The sequence below is a fragment of the Solea senegalensis genome, linkage group LG1, assembly GCF_019176455.1.
Source record: "Solea senegalensis isolate Sse05_10M linkage group LG1, IFAPA_SoseM_1, whole genome shotgun sequence".
Lineage (NCBI taxonomy): Eukaryota > Metazoa > Chordata > Actinopteri > Pleuronectiformes > Soleidae > Solea > Solea senegalensis.
Window position 1 is genome coordinate 36993175 of NC_058021.1, and position 20471 is coordinate 37013645.

Genomic DNA, 20471 nt, shown 5'->3' on the forward strand with positions numbered 1-20471 from the left:
AGGAAATGCAATGACTTTTGTTTTGGTAAATCTTATCTTGGTCTGGTCTGCAGGGAGCAACAGAGGCTGGAGGCTGAGACACTTGAAAGACAGGTACGAGGACACGTCTTCTAATCTGAAGACAAACACATCAAACTCAAGGTAGCTTCCATTAGATGCTTTTTTCCAATTTTCTTTGTTCTCCCATCCTTAAGCTTGAGGAGGCCAGAAGACTGGAGGAGCAGCATCGTGCGGACGAGTTAGCCTCTCTGGTTCTGGCTCAGTCTGAGTCTGCAGAGGAGGTGGCAGCATCACCAGATGCCCTCGCGGAGCTCGAGACAGCAGAGGTGTTTGAGGAGGCAATTCGCCCTCATGAAGCATCCCAAGTGGAGGAGATCCTACGACTGGAGCGGGAGATCCAGGCACTGCAGAGGCAGAAGGAGCGCCAGGAGCTCTCCCTGACCGAGGCCTCCCTTAATCGCCTGCAGCTTCTGCGTGACCAGGAGCTCCAGCGGCTGGAGGACGAAGCCTGTAAGGCCGCGCAGCAGTTCCTAGACTCGCTGAACTTCGATGAGATTGACGAGTGTGTGAGGAACATTGAAAGCTCCTTGGGAGTCGGCGAAGCCGATGAAAAGGCAAAGGACAACAGAAGAAGGAGAGGCAGTGATGAAGAGGAGGTGGACGAAGGCTTTGGGGCTGACGATGAGGCCTTTAAAGACTCTCCAAACCCGAGTGAGCACGGACACTCAGACGGCCAGCGGACCAGTGGGATCCGAACGAGCGATGACTCGTCTGAAGAAGACCCGTATGCCAACGACGGTGTGATCCCACCAATGCCGCCAACAGCCCTGCTTCAGCAGCCGTTGCCTTTACCACCTGTACCAGTAGTCTGCCACAGCACCTCCTCCAGCGGGGACTCGTCCTACTGCCATCCTCAGGCTTCATCTGAGGCTCAGTCCGATGACCTGGTGGAGCTCATACCTCCAGACGAGGATTCGGACTACGACCAGGATGATTATGACGAAGGCGCCATCGTGTCCAGTGGCAGCATGGCATTCTCCAACCCCCGTAGTGGGCAGTGGTCACCTGATTATCGTGGTTCTGTTGGCACCTACAACAGCTCGGGGGTTTACCGCTTCAGCTCAGAGGGAGCTCAGTCATCGGTGAGTGAACGTTTTTGTAACCATGACATTAGTGTCTCCTGTTAACCTAAGATGAGTCGTTGTTGTGGTATGCTTTATGTCTTAACTTGTTGAACTGCTTTTGTTCCAGTTCGAGGACAGCGAAGACGACTTTGACAGGTTCGACACCGAAGACGAGCTGTCGTATAGGCGGGATTCTGTCTACAGTTGCGTCACACTCCCATACTTCCACAGCTTCCTCTACATCAAAGGTATAATCTCTCAACGGACGGGGTGATGACAAGGCTAGTTTTGAACCTTGTTCTATTTACATCCTTTTTTATTTGTGTAGCAAGATCAAGATCTTTTGGGAAAACTGAAATCATGAGACAACCAAATCCCTAAAACCGCCGCCTCATGTTTTCCCCCTCTCCAGGTGGTCTGATGAACACGTGGAAGCGGCGCTGGTGTGTTCTCAAGGACGAGACATTCCTGTGGTTCCGGGCCAAGCAGGAGGCTCTGAAGCAGGGATGGCTGCACAAGAAGGGAGGCGGCTCGTCGACGCTGTCCCGCCGGAACTGGAAGCGCCGCTGGTTTGTGCTGCGGCAGAGCAAGCTCATGTACTTTGAGAACGACAACGAGGACAAGATGAAGGGCGTGTTGGACATGCACGATGCCAAGTAAGGATAACTGAGTGTATTAATTAGCATAAAATATAAATATCTCAGCATCGTCATGAAGATTTCATCGTGTGCTTGTGTTGTGCAGAGATATCATTGATAACACTGGTAAAGAGAATGGAATCAACATCGTGATGGCAGAGAGGACCTACCACCTGATCGCAGAGTCCGCTGAGGATGCCAGGTTTGTTAGCATAACTCTAGACGCTGACCTAAAGAAACAAACAACAAAAAAGATGTCAATATTAAATCCATGCAAACGCTTCATGATAACACAACACAATCATCACAAAAACAAAAGGAGCAATACCCTAAACCCAACAGGAAGTCAGCCATTTTGCCAAAAACGTATTGACATTGTTGATGTGGTTTCCATGGTTACAGCCAGTGGTTCAGCGTGCTGAGTCAGGTCCACAGCTCCACAGAGCAGGAGATCAGGGAGATGCACGATGAGCAGGCCAACCCTCAGAACGCTGTGGTGAGTACTTTCATCTGCGATGTGGTAAAAAGTCACTTTTAATCCCTGAAGTCAAACTCATCGTCCTCTCTCTGTCTCTTCAGGGAACACTGGATGTGGGGATGATAGATTCGGTTTGTGCGTCGGATAATCCTGAGAGGTAGAGACTTTATTTAAACCTCAGCCAGGAGGGGGGGTATTACTTTACCCAGATCACAAGTAAGCAATTCCTGTTCAATGACACACGTGTTTCTGTACACAGGCCAAACTCCTTTGTGATTATCACTGCGAACCGCGTGCTGCACTGCAACGCCGACACGCCCGAGGAGATGCACCACTGGATCACTCTGCTGCAGCGCTCCAAGGGAGACACCCGTGTCGATGGGCAGGAGTTCATCATCCGAGGTGACGCCACTACCACTAAACGTCCCTTTACACACAAAAAGTGTTGTTTTGGAGCTTTAATGACGAAGGAGATTCGACAGGAAGTTCTCATTACTGATTCTTTTTTCTTCCACAAGGCTGGTTGCACAAGGAGATGAAGAACAGCACCAAAGCCTCGCTGAAACTGAAGAAGCGCTGGTTCCTGCTCACCCACAATTCCCTGGACTACTACAAGAGCTCTGAGCGTAATGCCCTGAAGCTGGGAACGCTGGTGCTGAACAGCCTCTGCTCGGTGGTCCAGCCGGACGAGAAGGTCTACAAAGAGACTGGTAAGAGGGAAAAGTTCATTTACAACAACAAGTGTGATGTCAGATCCACATAGTTTTCTCTGCTCTTTGCTGTGTCTTTACAGGCTACTGGAGCGTGATCGTGTACGGCCGTAAGCACTCGTACCGTCTCTACTGCAAGCTGCTGAGCGAGGCCACGCGCTGGGCCAGTGCCATCCAGAACGTCATCGATACCAAAGCCCCCATAGACACGCCCACCCAGCAGCTCATCCAGGACATCAAGGTAGGAAGCTCCACAGCGAAAAGATGTAGGTTTTTCTTCATGCCTCATTTCCACACAGCTGTGTTAAGAATTCTTAACTCCTAGAATTAACCCAGAATCACAAAATTCAGGTTCTAGCACTTGCTTCAGGCAGACTCCTCTGTTCCACAGGAGAACTGTCTGAACCTGGAGGTGGTGGAGCAGATCTACAAGAGGAACCCCATCCTCCGCTTCAGTCACCACCCGTTGCACTCACCACTGCTGCCGCTGCCTTATGGAGACCTCCACTTCACCAGTGAGTCCCAACGATACAGAAAACAGAAAGAAACCAGACGCTAATGCGGAGGCAAAAATAGCCAACTTGTCTTTCCTCCATCATTTGTCTAAATGAAACCATTAAGATTTCTGAACCCAAAAGTGCAGAATTTGTTGGAGCATTTTTTCACTGGACCAAACAACTAATTGATGAAAAAAAATAATCAACAGAAGATTTACTCACTCTATCTCTCTCCTGGTTCAGCTCCACGACAGAGAAGCTACACGACACTCCAGGATGAAGCCCTGAAGGTGTTCAGCTCTCTACAGCACTTGGAGGGCGTGGCCGACCCGGTGCCCATCATCCAGGGACTACTGTTGACCGGCCAAGAGCTTAAGCAGCTGCGGGACGAGCTTTACTGTCAACTCATCAAGCAGATGACGCGGCCGCCTCAGCCAGGAAGCCCGGGGAACTTGTGCAGCTGGAAGATCCTGGCCTGCATGTCCTGCACCTTCATCCCCACCAGGAGCATCCTCCGATACCTTAAGTTCCACCTGAAGAGGTACTGACGGATGTTTGTTTTGCGACACCGCAGATGTGAACTGTTGAAGACTAAATTTAGTTTAAAATTAGGTTTTAAGAGTATTATGTATTTGAGGTACTGACAGTGTTGCAGCGCCCCTTTTATTAAATGGTTAAAAAATTAAATGTCACCCTCTCTCTCTCTGTCTGCAGGACTCATGAGCTCTTCCCCGGCTCAGAGATGGATCGCTACGCTGCTTTTGCTCTGGACTCGTTGAGGAAGACTCGAACCCGGGAGTACGTCCCGTCGCAAGAGGAGATCCGGGCCATCGTGGCGCGGCAGGACATGAGTACCACCGTTCACTGCCACGGAGGAGGCTCCTGCAAGATCACCATCAACTCGCACACCACAGCCGGAGAGGTGGGTGACGCCTGTGTTAAAGACCTCAGTCATTAGACCCCTGATGGACATTCATGAGAATACAGGTTACACAAAATGTCTTTGTTGCCATGAAGACAGAAAAGTGACACTTTTTGCTTGTGTGTGTGTGTGTGTGTGTCAGGTGGTAGAGAAGCTGATCCGAGGCCTGGCCATGGAGGACAGCAGGAACATGTTTGCTCTGTTTGAACACAACGACACCACGGAGAAAGCCATCGAGAGCCGCACAGTGGTGGCCGACATCCTCGCCAAATTTGAGAAGTAACTGTAACACACTAAGCCTGTAACAAATGATTGTCCCGTACTTCAGCCCATTATTAACACACACTCTGGTCTCCAGGCTTTCAGCGAGTCAAGAAGAACACAACACCGGCTGGAAGTTTTACTTCAAGCTCTACTGCTTTTTGGACACAGACAATGTTCCCAGAGACAGCGTCGAGTTTGCCTTCATGTTTGAACAGGTGAGACAAGGTTGAACCACTTATATCCTTCTGTCATTCTACGAAGAATTCAACAACGTTCCATCATCATCCATTTTACTTCAAACTTGTTTGTGGGATTCCTGGTAAGTGAGAGTATGAATGGGGAATGACTTTCTTCATCTGGTGCAAACACACCTGCCATGTCTGAAGGCAATCAAAAATACTGGTCGTCACTTCAAATATAAACTTATCTGAAGTTGTAACATTTCCATTCATCAAATTCCATTTTTGAGAATCACTTCAGAAAGAAAAGCTTCAAACCATCTTGCTGTCTTCAGGCCCATGAAGCCGTCATCCGAGGTCAGTATCCGGCCCCAGAAGAGACTCTTCAGTTCTTGGCTGCACTGAGACTTCAGTACCTCCTGGGCGATCACAGCTCTCAAGCCAACGTTCCAGAAATGTCCCAGGTGTTCCCCATGGCGCGATTACGTGCCCGGGTACAGAACTCCGCAAAGACATTTGCCCCAGGCACCGGCTCGGTGGCAGACCGCTCGGGAACATCGGAGAGGAAGCGCTCGAGCTTCCTGGAGGGAACGCTGAGGCGGAGCTTCAGGAGCGGCTCATTGAGTCGGCAGAAGCTGGAGGAGGAGAGCAGCCTGGAGGCCTGGGTGCGTGAGGAGGAGGTGGCGGTGAGAACCAGCGTAATGGACAAGTGGAAGAAGCTGCAGGGGATGAACCAGGAGCAGGCCATGGTCAAGTACATGACGCTGGTGAAGGAGTGGCAGGGATACGGATCCACACTGTTCAATGTGGAGGTGAGGAAAAGCAGCCACACTTGTCACTTAGCTCGTGTTTCCACTCAAACAGGACCAGTAAAAAGTTCTCACGGTGCTTCATGTTTGTTTTTTCAGTGTCGGGACGGTTCGTTCCCCTTCGAGCTGTGGTTGGGCGTGAGCCGTGAGGCCATATCAGTGTACAAACGAGGCGAGCTCTGGCCTCTGGAGGTTTTCCCGTACGAACACATTCTGTCTTTTGGTGCTCCACTGCCCAACGCCTACAAGATCGCAGTGGAAGGCCGAGAGCTGCTCTTCGAAACCCACATGGTTGGTACAACACAAGTGCTCCTTCAAAACCTTAACTATCCCTTTAACAATCAAATTCAATCAAATGAAAGTTAACTCCTCCTCCTCACCTCTGCAGGTCATGGACATCGCCAAGCTGATGAAGGCCTACATCAGCATGATCGTCAAGAAGCGCTACAGCAACTCTCAGTCCGTCAGCAGCCACGGCAGTCAGTGTAGCGCCTGGTGAAGTCCCGCCCCTTTGACCTTCTGACCTTATGGACATGTGTCGGCGGAGCGTGGCTGTCACATGCCGCGCATGGGCTCTGTGTTTGCTTCAGACAAAAAAACGCTCTTTAATGCTAACAAGCTAACGCTTCATATTCCAAAACATGACATCCCACAGAGGTCTGCACCCTCCAGTCCAGTAGGTGGTGCAATCTTGTTTTTGGTGTCATTTTCTGCATCAGGGCTTCCCTTGATGAGGGTTTTTCAGCTGAATACAAAAAAAACTGACTTTTCCGTCATTTCTTGGACCAAAGAACTTCGTCTGAATGTAAAAAACACGACCTGTGTCCTGTTTTGGAATAAGATGGCGTCTTCCTGAGGGCTCTTGTTTCAGGTTGGTGTGTGTGTGTGTGTGTGTGTGTGTGCACGCGTCTACAGGCTGTCCCAATATGAAGAGAAAAACTCTGGAGTGCCTGGTTTTTATTTCTCCTTATTTCTTTCTTTCTTTCTTTCTTTCTTTCTGTCTGTCTGTCTGTCTTTCTTTCTCTTTTCTTCTTTCTTTCTTTTCTTCTTTCTTTCCTTCTTTCTTTCCATTCACTGTAAAAAATGCACAGCTGTTCTTGTCTCATCTCTGTGACGGATTGTTCACATGGTTTTACTTTCAAACGTCAAAACAAGTGCCTGTTTTTTAATCATCATTTCAATGGAACCAGAATCTGAAAAGGTCTGATGTGAACTCTGAAGTCCTGTTTGTTACCAGAGTCGAAGTCGTGTTTTATTATAAACTTTTGATTTAACCAAATTTAAAGTGACGATCGTGTCACGCCGAGGTCAGACTGCACCTTATAGGCTTTGTGATTTCGATCAAGACACTTCATAAAAAAATGTGTGTGTGTATGTATGTGTGTGTATATATATATATACACACACATACATACATATATATATATATGTATATATATATATATATATATATATATAAACAATTTGGGGCTGAAGCAATTAATCAATTATTGAGTTAATTGAGTATTGAGTTATTTTAAAGAATTCAAATCATTTTCTGGGATTTCTCAGCTTCTTAAATGTGAATATTAATATTGGCTAATACTCATTTTAAACCCATAACACAGTAACACAAGTGCGTCTTAGTGAACGACAATCAATTTCCCCCCCGCCCCGCCTGCCGTTCTCACTGTGAAGCTGTCGTTTTCAAGTGATCGCACACTGAAACACACTGAGGATCACATCCTTCTGTACACGCACAGACCGACACTTATGTAGTCTGACCTCAGCATTAATGTTTGAAACATTTGGTTTTGCTTCATGTGCATTTCAAAACTTTGTGATTGTGATTTAGTCACAGATCGATCAGCGTTTGTTTTTTTTGTGTGCTTCACTGAGGTGCTGATCGTCATGTGGACATGACACCACATTCACATCAACATTCACCCAAACATTCAGCTCACAAGTTTTCTGACTTAAATTCTTTGCTCTATAAAACAATGAAATCATTCAAATGTTTTTTTTATTTTTATGTTTGTGGACAAAACAAAATCATTAACACCGATTAATATTTTTCAACATTTTCTGATCTATTTTTGACCCAAAAAACAATTAGAAAGAAGAAGAAAATAACCGTGAGATTAACCACTGATGGAAGTCATCATTAGTTGCAGTGCAACACGTCTTTATCTCAGGCAGACTTTTGTAAACTACTCACTCTCCCACACCAAAGCCCACAGAGAAAACCAGTGATTTTAGCTGCGGGGACACAGGAGCTGCTGCTCCTCTGCTGCCTCGTGTGGTCACTTTGTGTCACTGACGTCAATCTGAACGTTGGATTTCAAACACGCAAGTGACAAAATAAAACATTAGATCTTAGTGATGGAGGCAGCAGTGTGTGTGTGTGATGTTAAAATCACTGGTTTTCTCTCTGGACTTTAGTGTGGGAGAGTGAGTGGTTTAAAAACTTTACTTTACTGTTGGAAAAGTGTTTTTTAGTAAATATGTTGTTTAGATGTCACACTGAATGTGTCACAACCTCACACAACCACACCTTAAAAAAAATCACAAACTACCCCTTTAAAGGTTAGCAGTGCATCATTCCTCCAACATTTCAGTGGAGCGCCGCAGGCGGCAGATCCATCCAAAGATGTGTGTGTGTGTGTGTGTGTGTGTAGGTTGATTCCACGGTGCCTTGTTGTAAATTGTGTACACTTATTATTTTGTGTTCTATGTGTGATTTTCTTTTCTGGTTTAATGTGCAATGTTCTATATATAGATGCTCTAATAATCACATGGCTGTACATTTTACATTTTACATTTTATAATGCACAACTTTGCCTTCTGTTGTTGTTGGGCTTTGACCACATGGGGTTTTATACATACAATAAATGAAATACTTTTTTCTTTTTTTCTCTACACAACTGAAGGTGGAATAATGGAATCTTTTTATAAAAAACAACATCTGTATGTGTGAAAGAATGATTCCAACAATAAATGATTACATATTTCATTTCAACGTGCGTAAATAACGGTATCTTTTTATAAAAATTTAATTTCAACGTGACATTGCGATACAAAATGATCACGATATTTAAGTCACGATACAACATTATCACGATATTTAAGTCACAATACAAAATGATCACGATATTTAATTCACGATACAACATTATCACGATAAAAAATTATCACAATATTTAAGTCACAATACGACATTATCACGATATTTAAGTCATGATACACCATTATCACAATATTTTGGTCACGATACGACATCACAGTATTTAAGTCACGATACGAAATGATCACGATATTTAAGTCACAATACGAAATTAACACGATATTTAAGTCACGATACGAAATGATCACAATATTTAAGTCACAATACGAAATGATCGCGATTTTTATTAACGATACGTTATCGCGATATTTAAGTCACGATACGACATTATCGCGATATTTAAGTCATGATACAAATTGATCACAATATATTAAGTCACGATACGAAACGATCGCGATATTTAAGTCACGATACGAAATGATCACGACATTTAAGTCATATGAAATCATCACAATATTTAAGTCACGATACGACATGATCACAATATTTAAGTCACGATACAACATTATCACAATATTTAAGTCATGATACGAAATGATGGCGATATTTAAGTCATGATACGACATTATCCTGATATTTAAGTCACAATACGACATGATCACGACATTTAAGTCACGATACGACATTATCACAATATTTAAATCACAATACGAAATGATCACAATATTTAAGTCACAATACGAAATGATCACAATATTTAAGTCACAATACGAAATGATCACGATATGAAATGATCACGATACAATATCAACAAAATATATATGTCACAATATTTATGCATTATTTTCAACTGGTGTAGCTTACAGCGGCTAGTCCCAGGTTCATGCATGTGAATGTGTGTCACTCACCAGTAGATGGCAGCGTGTGGAGTTATGAACACAAATCTCAAACGTCTTCTCCAGAACTTTCTCCACGTCTAATGACGCTTTGTCGTCATGCTAGTGAGCTAACGTAAGTCTTTTCTTGAATTTCACCGTAAATGTTGGGGGACTTTGGACAGTTCACCTTTCAGAATGTTTGACTATCTTTAAACACAACACGATAATTGATGAAAACTGCGTGACAGTTGTGAAGTATTAAACCGCAGCACCGTGGTGTTCCTCCGCCTCCATCAGTGCTGTTGTTCCATGTTTTACTTTCAGCTTCTTCTGTGTTTAAAGTAAACGTCAGTCAGTTTTTACGTTTCACTACCAGATTATGAAAATGCAAACACTTCTGTGGCGCAGTGACACGATTAAAGAAAGTGTGTGTGTGTCCGTGCTCAAAAAGAAAATCCACTCACCTGACACTTTATTAGGTACACTTGTGATAATAAGAGTTAATAATCCACGCTGCTCTGTGTGTATATAAATATTCTTTATACTTTACATCAATGATACATTCAAAAGAAATAGAAATAACAGCCAACAGAAAAAAGTCACATTCAAGTCATTACTGTGCTGCACAGTGACGAAGGCACCAAATAATCAAATCACCCAAAAAACTGAATAAAGGGATAGTTCCTGTTTGTAGAAGTCACAGAGAACAACATGGAGCAACATGGCCGCCGCTGGACACACAAGGAAAAACATCAGGAAACATGATGTTCACGTCTTTATCTCACTAACATCTGTCTAATAACAGGAAACTGACGTTTGTAAACACACACACTCACGCACACACACACACACACACACACTGCTGCCTCCATTACTAACTTCTAATGTCTTATTTAGTCAAATTCGGCTTTTGAAATATCTAATTTAGACATTCCACAGAGACACAAAGTGACCACACGAGGCAGCAGAGGAATAGCAGCTACAATCACTGATTTTCTCTCTGGGCTTTGGTGTGGGAGAGTGAGTGTATGTGTCTGCGGGTATTACTAATGTTGTGGGGACCAAAAACTGTTTACACAGTCACATTATGGGAACTTGTCTTCCTTGTGGGGACAAAAATCGTCCCCACAACGTAAATAACTACATTTTAAGGTGAAGATATGTTTTAAGGTTAGGTTGAGGTTAGGGTCAGGGTTAAGATTAGGCCAGTAGTAATTGTGGTTAAGGTTAGAGTAAGTCTCCAGGAAATTAATTAAGTCAAGTCAATGCAATGTCCCCTCAAGTCGTGAATGTCCAACGTGTGTGTGTGTGTGTGTGTGTTTGAACGGGTGAGGGTGAGCGCGTGTGGGTGCTACACTGAGGTCACACGTATGACGACCTCGCCCTCTCCGCTGTCCTGGCTCAGGCGACTCCGCGGCAGCAGTCGAGGACAGAGGCAGCAGCTCCACGGCCGCGGCCCCAGCTGCGTGGAGTGTGAGGGGCCACTGGGGCCAAAGGTCGCCAGGGGCAACCACAGCGTCCTGGGGGCCGGCGAGGAGTGAGCGGTGCTCGTCTCCTCCATGTCCTCGGCCTTGTCATAGCTCTGGACGTCCCAGTGCAGGTTGACAGCTCGCCAGCGCATGAAGACGCTGTACACTGCTGCCCCCTCATGGACAATCAAGCCTGTTACACACACACACACACATTTATCAGGTATTCATCGGAGATTAAAGGGACAGTTCAGGGTTTTTCAAGTGGGCTTTCAACATGTCAGAATGATGTTCATGTCTTTATCTCACTGTGAGACACACTTTAGTAAAGCACTCACTCCCCCCCCCCACACACACCCACACACACACACTCACTCCCCCATACCAGAGTCCAGAGAGAACATCAGTGACTTTAGCTGCGGGGACACTTTGTGTCACTGAGGTCAATCTGAGGTCAATCTGAGGTCAATCTGAAGAAAGTGTTTTAAAAACCAGACATTAGAACTTAGTGATGGAGGCAGCAGTGTGTGTGTGTGTGTGTGTGCGTGTGTGCGTGCGTGTGTGTGTGTGTGTGTTATCAGGGGCATTTAATGCCAGCACCCTACACTATAAACGCGTGTACAGCATCTATGCGATGCCATCAAACCTCTAACTTGCGCGTGTAAATTCATTCACTTTCAATTGACAGACAGGCGTCACGTAGGCACATTCGTGCACGGACGCCTGTGAGCATGACACGAACTGTAAATCAGTTATAAACACTTAGGGACAGCACCGAGCTGCATAAACTGCCACTGTATTTGACTGTATCAGACTGAGTCTGTGCTCCGGAGACCTCTGACACAAGGATCAAGTTAAACACTGCCAAACTGTAAATCAGTTAAAAAGACTTAACAATCCTAAAAACGTGGGTTAATCGCCGACAATTGTATTTGAGTCCAGAGTCTGTGCTCCGGTCATGGAGGACGTACTGAACAAATATTTTTAATTAGGACGTGTCGGAATGGTCAGTTATGAGCTCTATGTGACCTTTTCTTAACAATGTGTGTGTTTGTACGTCGGTGAAATACGTTTGCAGACTAAATACAGCAACCGCTGGCCGCAGTCTGATGTGAAGTGGTGCGAACACACAAACACACGTTTGCTGACTTTATCCGGCACATTAGCTTCATATATAAAATCCTCTGTAAAACACTGTGCTCCACTGTGCAGCCACCAACAGCACACTTGTCCCTCCGCGTTGACATAATACCGCTCTTCCTCCCTCGCTCTTCCTCCCTCTCGCAGGGACAAGGTGGAGCTAAGGTGCTCTCAAAGTAAACTTACTGGTGGGGTGGTTACATTCGCGGTGAAATGCGCATGCTGCCGTCATAAGCGCAGGGAATTCAACATCACATGTTTATTGACTATACTTACACTAAGGGGGACCACGAGAAAAATGACTGAGTATTCTTTTTCCACACTTTGGCGACTGGTAGGGCCTCCAGAGTCCCAAATATAAGTATTGAAATTATTAAAAATTTGATTTTGCATAATATGTTCCCTTTAAATTGTTTTTTAAATAAATAAAATTAAGTTGTGTGACACAGTTGTGTGACACCAGTCTCTTCATTGGTGAAACATAGCTAAGTGTGACATGCAACAAAATGTATGATCACATTTTTGTTTCAAGTTTAGTATTACACACACATATATATACATATACATATATATATATATATATATATATATATATATATATATATATATATATAGTGCCTTGTGAAAGTATCAACCTTCAACCTTTTGCCACATTTGAGGCTTCAAACATAAAGATATAAAATTGAATTTTTTTGTCAAGAAACAACAAGTGGGACACAATCGTGAAGTGGAACCAAATTTATAGGATAATTTATACTTTTTTAACAAATAAAAAACTGAAAAGTGGGGCGTGCAATATTATTCGGCCCCCTTGCGTTAATACTTTGTAGCGCCACCTTTTGCTGCAATTACAGCTGCAAGTCGCTTGGGATATGTCTCTATCAGTTTTGCACATCGAGAGACTGGAATTCTTGCCCATTCTTCCTTGCAAAACAGCTCGAGCTCAGTGAGGTTGGATGGAGAGCGTTTGTGAACAGCAGTCTTCAGCTCTTTCCACAGATTCTCGATTGGATTCAGGTCTGGACTTTGACTGGGCCATTCTAACACCTGGATACGTTTATTTGTGAACCATTCCATTGTAGATTTGGCTTTATGTTTAGGATCATTGTCCTGTTGGAAGATAAATCTCCGTCCCAGTCTCAGGTCTTTTGCAGATTCTTCCAGAATGGTCCTGTATTTGGCTCCATCCATCTTCCCATCAATTTTAACCATCTTCCCTGTCCCTGCTGAAGAAAAGCAGGCCCAAACCATGATGCTGCCGCCACCATGTTTGACAGTGGGGATGGTGTGTTCAGGGTGATGAGCTGTGTTGCTTTTACGTCAAACATATCGTTTTGCATTGTGGCCAAAAAGTTCAATTTTGGTTTCATCTGACCAGAGCACCTTCTTCCACATGTTTGGTGTGTCTCCCAGGTGGTTTGTGGCAAACATTAAACAAGACTTTTTATGGATTTCTTTGAGAAATGGCTTTCATCTTGCCACTCTTCCATAAAGGCCAGATTTGTGCAGTGTACGACTGATTGTTGTCCTATGGTCAGACTCTCCCACCTCAGCTGTAGATCTCTACAGTTCATCCAGAGTGATCATGGGCCTCTTGGCTGCATCTCTGATCAGTCTTCTCCTTGTTCGAGATGAAAGTTTGGAGGGACGGTCGGGTCTTGGTACATTTGCAGTGGTCTGATACTCCTTCCATTTCAATATGATTGCTTGCACAATGCTCCTTGCAATGTTTAAAGCTTGGGAAATCTTTTTGTATCCAAATCCAGCTTTAGACTTCTCCACAACAGTATCTCAGACCTGCCTGGTGTGTTCCTTGGTCTTCATGATGCTCTCTGCGCTTTAAACAGAATCCTGAGACTATCACAGAGCAGGTGCATTTATACAGAGACCTGATTACACACAGTCGGATTCTATTTATCATCATCAGTCATTTAGGACAACATTGGATCATTCAGAGATCCTCACTGAACTTCTGGAGTGAGTTTGCTGCACTGAAAGTAAAGGGGCCGAATAATATTGCACGCCCCACTTTTCAGTTTTTTATTTGTTAAAAAAGTATAATAACCAATGAATTTCGTTCCACTTCACGATTGTGTCCCACTTGTTGTTGATTCTTGACAAAAAATTTCAATTTTATAACTTTATGTTTGAAGCCTCAAATGTGGCAAAAGGTTGAAAAGTTCAAGGGGGCCGGATACTTTCACAAGGCACTGTATATATACACAGTATATATGTATATATGATGTGTATATATGTTCACGTCTTTATCTCACTCTGAGACACTTAAGTAAAGCACTGTGCATGCGTGTGTGTGTGGGAGAGTGAGTGCTTTACTAAAGTGTCTCACAGTGAGATAAAGACGTGAACATGTTCTTAAAGACATCGTAGACGTAGCATAAGAAACACGACGCTCTCACCAACACAGACCAGGTCCATGAAGCCGTACATGCCATAGCAGATCTGGAAGAGGACGTCACGGCGCTGCCACACGGCCTGAGGACTGAGCGCTGACCACAGCAGCCACGACATGCTCGCCACCAGGAACAGAGAGCCCAGGAACACAGCGATGATCTGAACCTTCTCCACCAGAGTGATGCTGATCCACTGCCACTGCACACACACACACACACACACACACACACACACACACACACACAGACAGAGATGGTGATCCACTGCCACTGCACACACACACACACACAGATGGTGATCCACTGCCACTGCACCCACACACTCACTCTCCCACACCAAAGTCCATAGAGAAAATCAGTGATTTTAACATCACACACACACACTGCTGCCTCCATCACTAACTTCTAATGTCTTATTTATTAAATTCTTCTTTCCAAAGTATTGTAGTGACATAAAGTGACCACACAAGGCAGCAGAGGAGCAGCAGCTAAAATCACTGACTTTCTCAGTGAGGTTTGGTGTGTGAGAGTGAGTGGTGATGATACCTTTAATGTCGTCTTAGTGAATATCTCATAAAGATACTGTCATGAAAGCCAGCTGGTGGAATCGTCTGTGGGGGTCAAAGGTCAAAGCACCTGCCAGGGCCTCTTCATGTTGATGGCGATGACGTGGAAGCGATAGCAGCAGAGTTCGCAGGTCCAGCAGCCGCGCTCGCTGATCCACTTCAGCAGACAGTGCTGGTGAGTGTAACGCACTGAGCCGTCGCAGCGACACGGGTTCAACAGGTCGCCCTGCACACCGGACAGAGGTCAAAGTTCAGGCACAGACAGAAGACATCCATCTGACAAAAACCTTCACCTGATACAAATCCACGTTAGTTTAAGTTTACGATATTTTATCCTATTCTATTCTATTAAAATTAAAATAATATATACTATATTATATTATATTACATTATATTAAAATTATATTATATTATATTATATTATATTATATTATATTATATTATATTATATTATACTATATCATTTTTCTTAAATGGAAAAATACTATACGTGTGACCTCCTTAATGTGAAGATCCAGAGAAAGATTCTGGTCAAAGAGTACACTGAGATTCTTTACTCTATCCTTAGAGTCAATAATGGCTCAGTTTTACTGGTCTAGCTGCTAACAACTTAGCTGAGTTGAGTAACAGGAAGTTTGTTGATAGCCAGGCCCTGACAGCAGTCAAACAGGCTGTGAGTCTATTCATATCAGACCCATGTCCTGCAGCAACAGGCCTGTATATATGTACATCATCAGCATATAAATGAAAAGATCGCTAAGCCAAGGTGTAGGATTTTTATGTGGACACCCCTGGCTTTTTACTGGAGCCACCACATCAATATAATATTATATTATATTATATTATATTATATTATATTAATTAATATTGTATTAATATGATATTAATATTAAGGTCAGAGAGCTCCATGTAAACTGTGTGGGTTTAAAAAGACCTCAGAGACTTTTTATCAAACCACTGCGTGGATAAAGGCTTCATAGTAATAAATAATTAGTAAGAATTTAAGTTAAAAAGTAAGTAATAAAGGCTTTGTAAAGTGTCACATAATGTGGAGTTTAACCTTTAAACCAGGGGACATTTGAGCTGAGGGACACACAGACTGACAGAGACAGACACAAACAGACAGACAGACAGATCCCTCACTGCTGACTAATCATAATTCTGTTTTCCTGTAAAGATGTGAGTCAGGTTACTAAACGCTGTTGCTTTTAACAGCTAAATGACATCATATAGATGGACACTCGGATATCAAAGAGGGAAGATTGGGGATTATAACCTGTTACCATATCTAATATAATCCAGATTAATCAAAGTTACAGAACTTCTTTCCTCACAGGTCTCTGACGAAGGGTTCACTGTAATAATTCAATAAAAACAAAACAGAAGTTTGTAAAGCACTCACTCTCCCACACCAAAGACCAGAGAGAAAATCAGTGATTTAAGATGCTGGACGACTGCTGCCTCGTGTGGTCACTTTGTGTCACTGGAATAATTATAAATGAAGGAATTCAAACACTGAAGTGACAAAATCAGACATAAGAAGAGCAGTGTGTGTGTGATGTTAAAATCACTGATTTTCTCTATGAGCTTTGGTGTGGGACTGTGAGAAAGTGCGGCTACTTCCTGTTACAAAGTCTGTTTGTTACCACGGTTACGGTTATGCTATGTTCTGTTTACAACTGGGAGTAACAGAAGTCGAAAAAAAATGTCATAAGAACGAGCCAGGAAGTCATTTTCACGACTTTTTAAAATCAAAACAAAGTGATATAAACATTAAAAGTAGCAGTGTTTGTACGAGTGGCGGCCATCTTGGAATACTACATCTGTTGCTCCAATGATTTTCCGAGTTGTAAATTATGACTTCCAACTACAACTGGAACAAACCATTATGGTTTAGGGTTTTTTAAAAACTGATGGAACCACAGGAAGTAGCTACACATCACACGAGCGACAGCGCCCCCTGTCGCCCTGTACCTGCTCTGCGCCCTGGAAGCAGATCCTGCAGCTCGGGGTCGGACTGCAGTTGTCGCTGCTACAGCAGTTTGAAGTCATCGCCTGCATCTTACACAATCTTCCTCCTCCCGCGGCTCCATCCTCTTCCTCATCTTCATCCTCAGCTGTGCTCACTTTCCCCGCGTGTCCCGCACACGTGTCCCCGCGTGTCCCGCAGCTCCGGCCCTCGGGACACTCCGCTCCTCCTTCATCCTCAGGATGCGGCTCCTCCTCCTCCTCCTCTTCCCCCTCTTCTTCGTTCCAGGTGTGGCGGTGGCGGGTGACGACAGCACCACCCCCCTCCTCCCCCCCCTCTGTACTCGTCATCACGCGCACAGTCCAGGTTCACGTGCATAGATGCCACAGGCACGCGCGCTCACGCAGGATCCACGAACCTCAGCAACCGATGATGATGAAGATGGAGGAGCGGCTCCAGGAGAAGATGTAGAACCAGAATCCAGAACCACAGCTCAGAATCCAGACTGGACCTGATGCTCCGGTCCACCCGTGGCCTAAAAGCGCGTACTGAGCTTCTCTGAGCCGCGTCCACGCATCTTCATCCTCCTCCTCCTCCTTTGCCTCCGCCTCTCTCTCTCTCTCTCTCTCTCTCTCTCTCTCAGGTCAGCTGTGAGTCCAGGAAACACGCGAGACCTGCACTTCCTCATGGACGGGCCATCAATCACATCACTGTCACATAAACTGACTAACACGTGACCTATTATTAAGAATATAAGATACTAAGTCATTATGTTGAAATACTGAGTCATTATGAGATTCTAAGACACACCTTTGAGATACTTTCATTTTATTGGAGACAAAGTCAAATTTTTCCTAAGTCCTAATAATGAGATACTAAGTCATTGGTATTAGATACCAAGTCATAACTTTGAGATGCTAAGTACTAATTTTTAGGTATAGAGCCATTATTATTAGATACGTGGTCAAAATGTTGACATGTTATGTCATTATGGGATACTACATCATATTTATGAGATACTAAGTCATTATTATGAGATACTAAGTCATTATTATGAGACACTAAATCATTATTATGAGATACCAACTCATTATTTTGAAATACTAAGTCATTATTATGCGATATTAAGTCATTATTACGAGATACTAGGTCATTATTATGAGATACTTGGTCATTATTATGAGATACTAAGTCATTATGAGATATTAAGTCATTATGAGATACTTGGTCATTATTATGAGATATTAAGTCATTATGAGACACTAGGTCATTATTATGAGATACTAGGTCATTATTATGAGATATTAAGTCATTATGAGACACTAGGTCATTATTATGAGATACTAGGTCATTATTATGAGATACTAACTCGTTATTTTGAAATACTAAGTCATTATTATGAGATATTAAGTCATTATGTGATACTAAGTCATAATTATGGGATACTAGGTCATTATTATGAGATACTTGTTATTATAATGAGATACTAAGTCATTGTTCTGAGATACTAGGTCATTATTATGAGATATTAAGTCATTATGAGATACTTGGTCATTATTGTGAGATACTAAGTCATTATTATGAGATACTAAATCATTATTATGAGACACTAAGTCATTATGAGATACTAGATCATTATTACGAGATACTTGGTCATTATTATGAGATACTAAGTCATTATGAAATATTAAGTCATTATGAGATATTAAGTCATTATGAGACACTTGGTCATTATTATGAGATACTAAGTCATTATGAGATATTAAGTCATTATGAGACACTAGAGGGCCACACGGTGGTGTAGTGCTTAGCACTCTCGCCTTGCAGCGAGAAGACCCGGGTTCGAGCCCCGGTTGGAACAAGGGCCTTTCTGCATGGAGTTTCCATGTTCTCCCCGTGTGTACGTGGGTTCTCTCCGGGTTCTCCGGCTTCCTCCCATTGTCCAAAAACACGCAATGTGGGGATTAGGTAAATTGGACACTCTAAATTGACCATAGGAGTGAGTGTGAGAGTGAATGGTTGTTTGTCTGTAGCTGTGTGTGGCCCTGCGATGGACTGGCGAACTGTCCAGGGTGTACCCCGCCTATCGCCCGATGTAGCTGAGATTGGCACAGCACCTCCCGCAACCCTCTGGTGGAGGATAAAGCGACTGACTGACTGAGACACTAGGTCATTATTATGAGATACTAGGTCATTATTATGAGATATTAAGTCATTATGAGACACTAGGTCATTATTATGAGATACTAACTCGTTATTTTGAGATACTAAATCATTATTTTGAGATATTAAATCATTATTATTAGACACTAAGTAATTACTATGACATACTAAGTCATTATTTTGAGATACTAAGTCATTATGAGATACTAAGTCATTATTATGAGATACTAAATCATTATTATGAGATACTAAGTCACTATTATGAGATACTAAGTCATTATTATGAGATACTGAGTCATTATTATGAGATACTGTCATTATTATGAGATACTAATTCATTATTATTAGATACTAAATCATTATTATGAGATACTTAATCATTATTATGAGATACTAAGTCATTATTATGAGATACTAAGTCATTAGGAGTTAGTATGTCAACATCGTGCGATGTGCGTACACGTCTCGTTTGTATCAGATTGTCATGTTTAAGTAACAGATTGTCATGTTTACGTGACACATTGTCGTGTAGTTGTGTCCATGTAAACAAGGATGGTTAAAGAAAAAACAACACCTGGTTTCATTCATTCACATTCACTCATTCATCGTCTCACCCTCATCAAACGTACAGTATGTTAATAACAAAGTTGGCAGAGCCTCGAGAATCTTCTCTCACTCTTTTCTCTTTCTTTTCTTTTTTTCTTCTTCACGATGTCTATCACTTTCCGGGGAGTGGGCCAGTAATGGACTCTAATGCAGCAAAGGAAATTATCCACTCATGTCCAATCACTACCTACGAGGCTCCGATCAATACCAGGTCCCCGAGGCTCGGAGGGAGACCAGGGTTGGTGCTGAGAGCAGATTTAGGGAGGACATGGACCTCCTGTCAAAACAACAGCGGGGTGGCGCCTGATGCCTTATGTATATTTAAAAACACCCTCTGTTATTAAAGCAACTCTGCTTTACTGCTCATATGTACGACATACTCTAAAAACTCAGAGAAGAGGAAGTTGTTTCAGAGCATTAAAAGGCTTTTATTTCACCCTCCATCACTAACTTCTAATGTCTTATTTAGCCAATTCGGCATTTGCAAACCTTTGTTCAGATAGACCTCAGTGACACAGAGTGACCACATGAGGCAGCAGAGGACCAGCAGCTACAATCACAAATTTTCTCTCTGTGATTTGGTGTGAGAGAGTGGCCGTTTCTCA

At 43.3% G+C, this 20471-nt stretch overlaps 2 protein-coding genes across 2 annotated transcripts in view; one reads left to right on the forward strand and one right to left on the reverse strand.

Moving 5' to 3' along the window:
• myo10 (myosin X) overlaps positions 1-6626 on the forward strand; it is a 60013-nt gene extending 53387 nt beyond the window's left edge. The window contains exons 24-41 of the mRNA XM_044031504.1: positions 54-93; positions 195-1142; positions 1252-1372; positions 1537-1780; positions 1869-1964; positions 2165-2258; positions 2342-2397; positions 2500-2642; positions 2759-2950; positions 3034-3191; positions 3342-3465; positions 3691-3988; positions 4162-4369; positions 4512-4648; positions 4728-4848; positions 5148-5624; positions 5721-5912; positions 6010-6626. Coding sequence (XP_043887439.1) covers positions 54-93; positions 195-1142; positions 1252-1372; positions 1537-1780; positions 1869-1964; positions 2165-2258; positions 2342-2397; positions 2500-2642; positions 2759-2950; positions 3034-3191; positions 3342-3465; positions 3691-3988; positions 4162-4369; positions 4512-4648; positions 4728-4848; positions 5148-5624; positions 5721-5912; positions 6010-6120 — 3760 coding nt within the window. The 3' untranslated portion in view covers positions 6121-6626. The remainder of the gene's footprint in view (positions 1-53; positions 94-194; positions 1143-1251; positions 1373-1536; positions 1781-1868; positions 1965-2164; positions 2259-2341; positions 2398-2499; positions 2643-2758; positions 2951-3033; positions 3192-3341; positions 3466-3690; positions 3989-4161; positions 4370-4511; positions 4649-4727; positions 4849-5147; positions 5625-5720; positions 5913-6009) is intronic.
• A 4206-nt stretch (positions 6627-10832) lies between these two features.
• Positions 10833-17693, reverse strand: march11 (membrane-associated ring finger (C3HC4) 11). Its single transcript, XM_044020289.1, has 4 exons — positions 17103-17693; positions 15199-15354; positions 14569-14761; positions 10833-11204 (listed from the first exon to the last, which is right to left on the reverse strand). Exons 1-4 carry the CDS (start codon positions 17445-17447, stop codon positions 10894-10896), a joined length of 1005 nt encoding a protein of 334 aa, XP_043876224.1. The 5' UTR covers positions 17448-17693; the 3' UTR covers positions 10833-10893.
• Between the last annotated feature and the right edge of the window lie 2778 nt (positions 17694-20471).

Bases quoted from the DNA above. Each gene is read 5' to 3' on its own strand.
- march11 (XM_044020289.1), bottom strand. From the start codon at position 17,447: ATGACGAGTACAGAGGGGGGGGAGGAGGGGGGTGGTGCTGTCGTCACC. The intron at 15,355-17,102 runs GTACAGGGCGAC...TCCGGTGTGCAG, and splicing joins GCTTCCAGGGCGCAGAGCAG to GGCGACCTGTTGAACCCGTG. The intron at 14,762-15,198 runs GTGCTTTGACCT...GTGTGTGTGCAG, and splicing joins ACATGAAGAGGCCCTGGCAG to TGGCAGTGGATCAGCATCAC.